Genomic DNA, 12,190 nt, shown 5'->3' on the forward strand with positions numbered 1-12,190 from the left:
GGATCTCAGCGCTCCTTCCACTGCTATCCCTGAACAACACGTTTTCTGTGATCAGCACTGAAGCCGACTGCACTCGATGAAAGACCCTGGAGGAGGGCAGTCTAGGCACCTGTCTCTCAGACATTTGCCGGCCTTCTCTCCCCGAGCACAGGCTGCCTGAGAAGTCTTCATTCATCCGCAACACCAGGGGGTCCCCAACATGCACCCACGGTGGCCTGGAGGCTCAGCTCCCCCCTTCCGAACGAGAGGACGGGCGCGGGGAGGGGCCCTACCTTCCTGGTCCAGGGAGCCGGCGTGCACGAGGACGGGGCTGGAGTAGGCGGGCAGCAGCGCGGGCCGGCTGGAGGGCACCGCGTAGCCGCAGGGCACGGGCACGGAGTAGCCGCTGGGCACGGGCGGGCTCGGGCTCTCTTGCTCGGCCTCGGGGGCGGGCGGCGGGGGCTGCTCTTCCTGGAAGGGGGTGATGTCAATGATGGAGTAGGGGCTGACTCTCGCCAGGACTCCAGGTTTCGTCGGTTCCACTGGCACGCCTGCATCTGCTCCTCTCCCGGGGTCCCCGCCTGCAGGCAGACACAACATCGGGCCTAAGGCCTCCTGCCGCGGTGACCCCGGCCCTGGTGGGTCCCAGGTCCCTGGGCCTGGACAGGTGTGTGCGGAGCACCTGACTTCAGGGCGGGCACAGGCCGAGGCAGGCGGGCGCCGGGGCAGGTGGGCATCGTGGCCTGGCAGCTCCCAGGACGGCTCGTCCATGGACAGGAGTGAGTCAGAGCTGCCGGATGTTGGGACCGTTAGCTACCGAGGCTCTGGTGACGGACAAAGCGACATGATGCTGGCCCAGCCCGTCCGCCAGCAGTGAGTACAGCAGGCAGCCCCCTCACCACTGAAATGCACCCTGAACTCCTGCACCTGACTCCTCTGAAACAGCGTTGGACTGAACGAGTGCCCGTGCCGCGGAGACGCGCCGGGGAGGCCGCCTTCGTCAGAGGCCAGGAGCGCCTGCTCCCTCCAAAGCAGAAGAGCAGGTGACATCCGTCGGACACACTCGGCCAAGTGTACAGGAGCGCCCTCTGCTCCGGCCGCGTCCACACGGCACGGCCCTTGCCCAGGACACCCCCGCCCCGGTGGGGGCCAACTCACAGGGAGGTGAGGCGGGGTGGCCCGGTCCCCGGGGCCGCTGGGACTCACCCGTGCTGGGAGCAGCGGCCTCGGCCCCCTGGGGACCGGCGGCGAGGTCGCCCGGGGCTTGCCGGTCAGCCTCTGGAGCCTCGTCCCCGCTGTCAAAATCGAACTGTTCTCCCTCCTCCTCCTCCTCATTATTGTTAGCGTCGAACTTTACTTCATTTCCTACCGTTTAAGAAAAAGAAAGGACAGTGTCGCCCTTTACACCAGCAAAACCATCTTCACACCCTGATCGAAGACCAGCAGCGACCGAGGCACCCGGCGGAGCCTGGCCCACCGGCCTGGCCTGGGCTCAGCGGCCGGGGATTCCTCACGCGAGACCAGGACTCCCAGTCTGAGGAGGAAGAGGACGGAGGAAGCAAGCGCACTTTCCGCACTGAGACGCTGACTGCATGAACCCCGAGTCTGCTCAGCCCCTAGCGGGCGCCACACTGCTGTTCCTGGTCCCCTGACCCGGGACCTACCCGGTGGGGACCCTGGGGCCACTAGGTTCCTGACCCAGAGCGCGGGAAGTGCGAGGATTTGTGGACAGGCGTGATTTACAGCCCACCCAGGAGACTTCTCCCACGGCTGCCTGGGCGGCCATCTGAAGCCACTAGAGGGCGACCGGCTTTAGAAAATGCCGCAGCCCTGGCCGGTGCGGCTCAGTGGACTGAGCACTGGCCTGCAAACCAAAGGCTCACAGGTCCAATTCCCAGTCAGGGCACAGGCCCGGGTTGCGGGCCAGGTCCCCAGTTGGGGACGTGCGAGAGGCAACCACACAGTGATGTTTCTCTCCCTCTCTTTCTACCTCCCTTCCGCTCTAAAAATAAATAAAATCTTTTTAAAAAAATGTTGCAGGCCCTGCTCGGGTAGCTCAGTTAGAGCATCGTCCCGATGGGCCAAGGCTGTGGGCTTGATCCCCAGTCAGGGAACCTACAAGAATCAACCAAGGATGCACAAGTGGAACAACAAAGCAATGTTTCTCTCTCTCCCTCTATTATTTTTTGTAGGAAAAAAGTACATAACTGGAATTAAAACGTTATAAAATTGCCCGGTGACTTGTCCCCAGGCCGGGCCAATGGGCCCTGCAGCAGCGACGATGGGCCTCTTCTCCTCTGTTCCCCCTGGAATGACCTTCCATGCCAGCGGGGAAACTTTGCTCCCCTGATCACTCCCCGGACTCAGGGTCTCAGCACCAGGAATCAGCCTGTCACTGGTCCTTCTGCTTCTAATGTCCAGAGAGTCTCCCATCCTGGGCGCCTGGAAGACTGTGACGTCACGGGAGCCACGCAGCTCTGCTCCCGGCTTCCCGGTGGGACTCCCACGGCTCCCAGGTTGCAGGGCCCCAGCCTGGCGCCAGCAGTCAGCCCAGGCCCTTGGCCCTCAGAGCGGGGACAGGGGCCACAGTGCCTGGGGAACCCCGAGCTGGGACCAGTGCCCCCCCGACCCCGACCTCCAGGCTGCTCAAGCCCGGGAGCAGCCCCTACAGAACAGATGAGACACCCCACGGACACCCCGAGAGAATGAAAGAATATCCTTTGTAAGTTGAGATAAAAGCTACACCTTTTGTTCTCAGGGCCTAGAAAGCGATAGTTACAATGGGAAAGTTTTACCCAAGATAGAATGTTTCTCTTGTTTCTGATGAAGGCCAATCGTTTTTCATTCTCATATTCTTTAAACCAAAGAAACGAAGAAGAACAAGTTTTTAAGAGGCAGCAGCTGCCGCGGCTCCCCCACAAGGGGCTGCTCACAGCCCTTCCCGGCCTCCTCCTGGCTGCGGTGGCCCCGGGCCGGCCGGGACCTGTGCTGCACAGTGATGTCCCTGAGCAAAGGCACCCCCCCACCACCACTGCTTTTCCGTCACCTGGGCCTGTGCTCACGGCCAAGGCGCCAGTGTTGGGTGACTCCTTGCTCACGTACCAACACCCCATGCAGTGCAGTCCTGGCACAAACACGCACACGGGCCAACGGGACAGAACTGAGGCCAGAAACGCACAGCCAGGCACGGAGCCCGCAGGCAGGCCCGGAGGGCAGGCAGCCGCACAGCTGCACTTGGGCTCTGGGGGCGCAGAGAAGCCCCACCACTGCCACCGTCACCGCTCACAGGCCTCCAGCACCGTGCAGTCCTTACCTTCGGGAGCGGGGGCAGGTGGCTCCGATGGGTCCATGCCACCAGCTCTGATGCCCGGGCCCTGGGCAGCCCTGTGGGAGGAAACAGGGGTCAGAGCAGGTGGGCCGCTGCCCAAGGCCCACAAGGTGCCGCAGGGACAGCCCAGGGGAGACCCTGGACCGCAATCAGGGCACCACCTGCTGGACACATAAATAACCGGGGGCGAAACCCAAGAGCCGCGGGAGCCCCAGAGCGGGAGCCAGGGCCTGACTTCTGCCCCGGGGTTCACGGCCGGACCCCTCCTTGCCCAACACCCCAAAGCCTCCTCTGTCACCCCCAGGGCACAGGCTGCAAGGAGGTGAGTGTGCAGGTTACACTTGTGTCCCCTCCTCCTCCAGCCACAGTCTTGGGTCGCTGTTTTTTAAATTTTTATCTATTAGCTTTTAGACAGAGGGAAAGGAGGGAGAAAGAGAGAGAGGCTCATCTGTGTGAGAGATACATTGATCATTGCTTCTCACGCATCCCCAGCTGGGGACCCGGACCACAACCCAGGCAAGTGCCCTGACTGGGAATCGAACCTGCAACCTTTTGGTTCACAGGCCAGTGCTCAGTCCACTGAGCCACGCCAGCCAGGGCCAGACTTCAGGTTTTGAAGGAAGAACTGATCGCCCAGCATCAGACCGAGGCCGAAGGCTTTCTTAGACTGGTCTCTGCCCGTCTGCGTTACATTTCCTGTTTCCCGGCGGGCTAGCAGGAAAACCTCGTCCAAGCAATCAGGAGGAGGCGGGTCCCTCGCTGCCGCCACAGAGACAAGCAGTCCCCTGCATCCAGGGCTACACCGTCCGCCCGCCCACTCCCAGCAGAAGGGTCAGGTGACCAGCGCAGTCTGCTCCGCAAGCCAAGCCTGCAGACGCAACCCTGCTGGATCTCCAGGATCCTGACGGCACAGCGGGGAACGCACAGTGGGGAAGGGCGCTGACGCCCGCCCCCCTGCCACGGGCCTGCGTCCACGGCCCCCACCTGCACGCTCCCCCCACGCACCTGTGGGGCAGCCCGCCTGGAGGCCCACCCCCACTGCAAGGTGCTGTCACCTAATGAACAGGAGGTGGCGGTTTGGCACTCAGGGGGTACACAGCCTGTGCCGCTTCGACTTCCGGGGAGCAGCTGAAGCCCCATGGAACCTGCAGTCGAGGGGCAGGGCAGTTCCGGTGAGGCCCCCCGACCCCCGCCTGCCGCTCCCCGCCCCCTGGGCTGCCACCAGGTAGCAGCCCGGTCTGCTGTGGCCCGGGCTCAGGCCTGCACGCAGGCTGAGTGAGAAGACAGGCCGAATTCTGTCCCCCGAGCTCAGCCCCTGGCAGCAAAGGGGCTCTGGCTCTGCGCTGTGCTCACCATGAGTCTCCCCGTCGCTGGGCCGCGTCCGCAGGGACCCCCACCCGGAACTCTTGCCTGACTATCTGCTCGGCAGGTGCCCGACTCGCTCAGGCTGAAGTCAGGCCCAGCCTGGCCCGTGAGCGCAGCCCAGCGACTCCGCGTGCCCAAGCCTGACTACACTTCCCAACCCCAGGCTCTCGGGCCCCGGCCTGAAGCCTCCCCGCCCACGGCAGGCAGATGGCATGTGTCAGTGTGAAGACTCTCACTCCAATTGGCCTCCGCACGTGCCGGCCATCAGAGACCTGGCCGAAGCCGCCACTCTCGCCCGGCCAGAGAAACACGGCACAAACGGCCCCGGCACACAGCACACTTCCGTCCAGCGCATCCCTGGCCTCTCTTGTCCCGTCAGCCCTCTAACCACTCGAAAGAGTGATCCCAGAAGTTCAAATTCAAGCATGCATACAATTTGGGGTTTGAATGTCCACATTGCTTTCTTTAAAAATAATAATGACGTCCACGTGTAGGGTCTGGTCCCCACCGCAGACATCCTGCTCCCGGCCTGGCTCAGACGCACAGCCTGTGGCCTGGAGACTCCTCGGCCTCGCCACACAGGCGTCAGCCCAGAGAGGACCCACTCCTTCCGCTTCCCTCGTAACTTCCCCCAGGGACTCACGGAGTCGACTCTGGGCCTGGACTGGTCGGCGGTCCCCTGCGGAGCCAGCGGCCTGGCTGCCCCCGCCGGAGCACGCGCTTCACACCGAGCCCGGGACCCTGAACAGGCCACCCTCTCCAAGCTCCCCTGCGCCATGGCCACCGCACAGGACAGCTGGGACACTGTATCTCACTTTGAAAATCGGTTTGTGGAAGAGAAAAGCTTTAAACCTTAAAACAAGTATTTTTAATATTTTACAGTCTTTTAAACACTGTTTAATACAAATAGGAAACATCGACAGCTCACAGACGGCCCTTTCTAGGAGCAGGTGAGCACACCTGCCAGGATATGGAGAAGAGCAGGAAGCAGAAGAATGCGACGCGGGCCTCTGACTGGTCATTTTTGTGAAATGACTGGTGATGCTGAAAATTCACACACAAGAGCAAATAAAGAAGCAAATACAAACTCCTCGGCCTGGCAGCTTTCGTAAGGCTGAACCGGGTTAGGAAGACCAGGCAAGGAGGGGGCGTGATGGGAGGGGCTGGTGGCAGGTGAGAAGGTCCTCTGCCAGCTCTGCACCTGCGTCTTCCCTGCACCCAGGCAGGGCCCACTCACGCCCACCACCTGTGACACAGGAGAGCATGGCGCCCTCTGGGTCTGGCCCGGAGCCACACCCCCTGCAGAACGAAGCTGTGGCCTCATCTCTGGGCGCTGGCCCAGATTCCCCAGCCCCGGAATTCCCCTCTACCAGCCAGCTCCCAGGACGGCCCCTCCTTCTTCCAAACGGCACCTCCAGGAGGCTGCACTGAGCGCTGGGGTCCCGCTGGGGTCCTACCTCATCAATGTTTCACACCTGCGCTCCCCGCCTGTCCTATGTTGCCCACCTACCTCTCCGCCTGTGCAAACTACAACGTATGAATTAAACATTCACATGCTCAGTATCTCCAGGTCTGAATCCTTCTCTGCAGCATGTCTGTGATGCCTGATGCAACAAAAGAAGAATGTTCCCTGCAACAGGGCTTCTAAAGTTTTATGACCCCCTTTTTTCAAAACTTATCATTTATAGAGTAGTACAGCCAAAACTCCGCATCTTTATTCTGCTCTAACTGAGACAGAACATGGTCAGTTTCAAGAGCCTTTCGCACCGATGCCTTCCAGCATGTCTGTGAGTAAACCCAGGTGCTGTGAGATGAAGTCCACCCAGACCCCACCCCCACCCCCCGCCAGACCGCTGTCCCCTATTCCCAGAGAACCCGCCTCTAACTTCCCCACAGAAACGCTCCGGAGAAAATGTGCATCTCAAAACACCAGGAGGATGAATGTGGTAAAACTAGCAAGTCAGGCTTAACTTGTATAAGATAAAAAGCTGTTCTGAATAACTTGGAATTTTACTTCTTCCCTGATTATCTAAACTCCTTGGATGGAGGCACTAATCAATTACGAAACAGCACGGGCCAGGAATGACTTTTCTTACTGCCAAGGAGCCGTGGTGTCTGCGTCTGAGTCCAAGGATGCTCTGCACCTAAGGGCCACTCTACCATATCCGGGGGCCGAGCAAATAAACGCTGTCGGAGCTCAGGGGGCAGATTACATTTTAAAATACACAAACCGTTCCCCTCAACGTTCTTTTCTAGCGGGAGTTACTTCCTATAAAAGGGATGTTTAAAATGTATTTTAAGCAATAAATGACAATGAAAATGGCATCTCTTGTGCTAACCCCCTGGAAGGAAACGAAGCACCTCCTGCGGGAAACCCAGACTCACGGCAGCGACCCAACTTCCTCGGCGGCTCAGCCAGAGGAAAGAACAGAAGCCCCTGCGCTTGGGGTAACGAGAACGTGGACCTCCAGGCGAAGTCACTGCACCACGCACGTCTGCCGCCTCCGCAGGGCACTGGCATCCCATTAAAAGCCAAGGCATCCGCTCGGATGTCTCCGTCCAGCACTTGGGGTCCCCCAGAGGGCCAAGGGCCCCGGCGGGGTACCGGCACCTGCTGGCAGCGGCCGCGCACCTCCAGCCTGGGCAGCAGTGGCAGGTTCCGGCGAGGGGGCGCTTCGCACAGGGGAGTTTCAGCAACTACCTTCATCCCTAAGTGGGCCAAGGGCTCCTGCCGTCACAGGAAAGCGTCAGCGACTGCTCCCCACAAAAACGCCCCAGCTATGCTCAGCCGCGTCAGTGGGGTCGCGCTTTCTCCAGCCTCCAGCGGCCGGGGTCCCTCCTGCACCTTCCCCGCTGTCCTTGGAACCTCGGGCCCATCGCCGTGGTCCCCGGGGGACGAGGACCCCCCGCTGAAAACGGGGATGGGGGCCACTCCCAGGGTCTCACCCATTACCTGCCCTGTGCCCAGGAGATAGGGGCCGCCAGCTGAAGTTGGGGCGCTGCTCGCAGCCCCGTTACCTTCACTGTCACTGGTTAGAGGAGGGGGCACCCCGCTAAAGTTGGGGGAGACCCGGGCCGGCGACCAACTGGCGGAGACCCCCGCTCCCCCGTCCCCAAGACCCGCACTCACCCCGCCCGGACCCCCGCCGCCGTACCTCCGAGCGCCCCTCTCCCCGCCCCGCGTCCTCCGCCCGGGGATGCGCCCCGGCCCCGCCCACAGGGGGGAAGCTCCACCTCCAGTTCGTGATTGGCCTTCCCGGACGGTGCCAGGAGCCCATTGGCTGAATTACCTGCCCGTTCCTCGGCCGCGCCCCGCCCCCGCGCCCGCGCATTCCTTAGAGGCCACGTGGCCACCCGCACTCCCCCCTGCAACCCTCGGTCCAACGCCCCGCCCGGCCGCGCACGCGTGGGCAGGGGGCGCGGGACCGACCACCCCAGGGCACCGCCCCTTCCCTCCGCGACCCGCCTTCCTGGCGGCCCGTCCTGGATCCTGCGAAGGTCCGCAGCGCTCGGGCGCCCAGTCCTGGGCCCTTGGAAAGGCACCGATTTCACACATTTCCGAGGCGATTTTAAAGCCGGAAGCTCCTTTTCCCGGGCACCCTCCCCAGGAACATCCGTTGTAGCCTTTCAGGGCCAGGAGGGAGGCACAGCCGCACCTTCCCGCTCCCCATCGCGCCCAGCCCCGCCCAGGTGGGGTCCGCACAGACGCGGGGCCGGGGTCCGGATGCGCGAGAGGCCGCCCTTCTGCTGCCCGGAAGCCTTTATTTAGTTTGTAACTAAAAAGGAAACAAAAGATTCTTAGAGTTACTGCTAAAGGGAGAAAAGTCAGACAAAGCATCTTTAACAAGAATACAAAGTAACCAAAGGACAACAGAACAAGAACGTTACCTGTTCCCTGGTCACGCAGGCAGAAGTGTCAAAGCCCCCTCCCGCCCACGGCTCTGAATCTGCAAGAAACACAAGTCTGAACTGCCCGGCACCCTGGCTTCTAGAATAAATACAAAGTAGCTAAACGGCACAAACCTAATTTCAACATTTAGCGCCCTTACAGCGCCTATGCTCAGAAGTTCTTTCCTGCAAGTTTTGACTAATGTAAATCGTCGCTAACACATAAAGGCTACAAAGGATAGTGAACAGGTAACAGTAAGTACCTAAGGCAACATTTTAGCGATGGTTATTATTAGCATTTGCTTGTTTTATGGAAACGGGCTGAGCTACTTTTAAATACTATTTCGGACCTATCTTACAGCACACGGCAGAGGTACCAGAGCATGAACTGGTCAGAAGACATCTTCCCTCTCAGTGACTTTAATACCGGAAACATTTTAGTCTCCATTCCGAGGGTTCTTTGAATATTTTATTCTAAGGCCTTCTAGTTATTGTGAGGGTCCTGGCCAATAGGTAAAGTGGTAAATGGCATGAATACCCTGGTAATTATGTTTTCTGGTCAAGCAGGCAGAAATAAGAAAGAAACACATGCAGTGCCATGTATGGACTCAGCAAGGGGACCCTGATTTATCTTCTGAGACTTAAATCTTGAACCACCTCAGGTCCAACTCACCATCTAGAAACGTGACTGGCAACCTCCGGATCGTGGGTGAGTGTAAAAGGGGGAACTCTTACAAATACCCCACCGCGGTGGTGTCTGGCAAGAGCGTGTGCTCAGTGAGCCAAATCATAATTTGGGTCCATCTTTTTTTTTTTTTATTTTCAGAAGAAAGAAAACATATTGAACCCATGTTTCTCGTAGATGGTTCACAAGTTTGTTTTCAAAAACTGACGGTCAAGAAGCTGCTCTTGCGTCACCATTTTTTACCAAGAAATCCTGTTGTTTTGGGGCCTATGGGGACAGGACTAGCCCCAGCACCAGAGGCACAGAGCAGAGCGCAGCTTCCGTGTTTCCCTGTGGCCGTACTGCCCATAAGCTCAGGGCAACCAGGAAGGACAGTGGGGGGCCCACGAGGCAGTGCCCCAGGTGGGCAGGGGCACAGAGAACTTGGGGTTCAGACTCAGGTCCTCCTAGCTCGTTTGCTCAGCTGTGGGAAAGTGCAGATTTCCATTCGGATTCCCTTTCTGACCCATGAGATATGGCAAACATGTAGGGACTTTCTGGTTTTCTTTTTATTATGACTATGGCTTTATTTTAGACATGGCTCCAGAATTTCAGAACAAGCCAATTCCTAGCAATAAATCTCAACACCTCCTGGGGGCTGCCTGTCTCCAGCCCCTCGCTGGTGGCCACACCGCAGACCTTGTCCCCGGAGCTGAGGCAGCACCAGCGGAGAGAGAGCCCGGCTCCCAGATGTGCTGGCTCAATAGACCGCATTGTCCGCTGGCAAACACAACAGGCTTTGGAATTTGGCCTCTGAGTCTATCTGCTGACCGCCTGGCCGGGCGGCCTTGGACAAGTGACATCTTCACGGAGCCTCAGGTCCTCCCGTGTGAACAGGGTTTGTGCCTGTCACAGTGTGGCCACTGGGGCATGACATGGGAATGTGCTGAGGGCACTGCCCTGCCTGGCATGTGCCCAGAGTGACCCATGAAGCATTTGCTAACAGACTCATGGTCAAATGACTGTCAACATGGGTGATGGCAGCCAGTCAACAAGGGGCCTCACCCAGTGCCACTCGGTCAGGGTCCCAAGGGGGATGGCAGCCGTCACTCCGAGAGGTCCCTGCAGGGGACAGGCGTGCTGTGGAGGAAGTGGGGCACATCCCCCGGTGCCCTGGCTGCACTTACAGAACTCAGAGACCAGGGGCCACTGCCGCGGGTCTCCTGCGTCTGCAGGCCCCTCTCCAGGTGCTCTCAGGGTGTGTCGTCTGGACCTCCTGATACCAAATACAGGGCTGGACCCCTGGGGGGCACGTGGGGGCACATGTGCACTGATACCTCCTCCCGTGCAGGCCCAGCTCAGCTCCCCCAGTAGGTTCTCCGCAGGCCTATTGGCACCGGGCCCTGCCCACAGGGCTGTGTGCTTGCCACCCACACTTGCCCCACTTACCAGGGGACAGGCTTGGTGACAAGAGGCTACAGACTGGGGACAGCCACCCTGGCAAAGCACATCTGCCCCCTGAGGACAGCGTTCCAGACACACCCTGAGGTGACCACTCAGTAACAGCTCACAGTTCACTACGTGGTGAGTCCCTTTCCACTCAGCTGGTCTGTGCGCATCTTTATGAAGGTGTAAAATGAAACAACCGAGGGACTCCGTTAGCGGGAGTCCCCTTCCGGAGTCAGGCTGAAGGCAGGCGGGCGGTCCTGAGTGGGGGAGGGGAACACTCGCCTCTGTGGCTGGGGGACGGTCACAGTGCAGACCCTCATCCAGGCCTCCTGGCTTGCCCTTCGGTTCCATGCAGGTTATACTGTGTCCATCGTACCGCAGCCAAGCCGCGCCCGGTCCATCACCCAAGACCGCGAGAAGCCGGCCTGGGAACACACCCGTCACACCCCCAGAGGCACCGTCTCACACACCATGTCAGGCCAGATTCTTTGGGTGTCACGGTTCTGGTCACAGGGACTCAGGTCTGTGTGCTCACATGTGCGACAGAACTTGGTGTTAGGGCCCAAGAGCTACAAACAGCTTCGTGCAGCCCTGACTGTCCAGTGGGACGCTGGGCAACAGTGCAGGCTGTCTGCGCCCCTGCGGTCCCCTGGCTCCACGCCCACACAGACACACCAGGATGCCCCCAAGTTCCATGGGTCTCCCCAGAGAAGCACCTGCGCCCCAGTGGGGGCCTTCCTGCTGCTTTGCCCAGGGCAGCCCCTGGGGGGGCCCTGCAGCTTCCCGCCTTCACAGGACGGACGGCAGCCCCTGGCCTTCAGACACAACTGCAGCACTTCTGGCCGGAGTCAACAATGGTGCGCGCTCCAGGAAAGGAATGCAAAGGATGGGGAAAGGGCAAGGCAGGTAAACAGTCACCCCTGGGTCAGCTGCTCCCCTTTACCAGCAGAGGGCGGCTCCCGCCATGAGGAGGGTTCCTGGCAAATGCCAGCCCCCACCTCCCACCCCCCCGTGGGGGTGACTGAATGTCTGCACCTGAGCCCAGACACCTGCCAATCCATCTCCGCATGAATGACCAGTGGAGGCATCAACCCAGCCCAGGCCTGGGTCCCCAGGAGGCGACAGACAGGGACAGGAGCTCAGGCCACACCCTGCTTTCTCAGCGCCCCTCTCTGCATGTCCCTCACTCCTTCCTCTGTCCGTCCACTCTGCTTGGGTGGATGGTAGAGAGCAGGCCAAAGGGACAAGTCCAGGGACAGAGGAGAAGCCAGAGATAAGCGGGGGAGGGGGGGCTGGCGGGGTGCCTGCCCTGTGGCAGCTCCGATGGGCCGCAGGCTCTGGGGGAGGGGGCACTGTCCTGGCCCCAGACAGGGACCTTTTTGTTCCCGCACGCCCAACAACACAAGGAGGGAGCTGTTCCCTTGCTTTGCTCCTTCTCCAGTGCGTGGGGGCAGGGGGGTCTCTCGGAGGGAAGGCAGCTCCCCCGTAAGGAGACCAGCACAAGGGCAGGGAGGGGC

The 12,190-nt window shown here is 60.1% G+C and overlaps 1 protein-coding gene across 1 annotated transcript in view; it reads right to left on the minus strand.

Moving 5' to 3' along the window:
* Positions 1–7,860, minus strand: part of ARHGEF10 (Rho guanine nucleotide exchange factor 10) — a 43,926-nt gene extending 36,066 nt beyond the window's left edge. Inside the window, exons 1-4 of the mRNA XM_090258725.1 lie at positions 7,803–7,860; positions 3,293–3,363; positions 1,186–1,344; positions 273–560 (exon numbers count right to left, since the gene is read on the minus strand). Of these exons, the coding sequence (XP_090114851.1) occupies positions 273–560; positions 1,186–1,344; positions 3,293–3,329 (484 nt within the window). The 5' untranslated portion in view covers positions 3,330–3,363; positions 7,803–7,860. The remainder of the gene's footprint in view (positions 1–272; positions 561–1,185; positions 1,345–3,292; positions 3,364–7,802) is intronic.
* Between the last annotated feature and the right edge of the window lie 4,330 nt (positions 7,861–12,190).

Source organism: Furipterus horrens, unplaced genomic scaffold (genome assembly GCF_987537825.1).
Source record: "Furipterus horrens unplaced genomic scaffold, mFurHor1.1.pri manual_scaffold_12, whole genome shotgun sequence".
Classification (NCBI taxonomy): Eukaryota; Metazoa; Chordata; class Mammalia; order Chiroptera; family Furipteridae; genus Furipterus; species Furipterus horrens.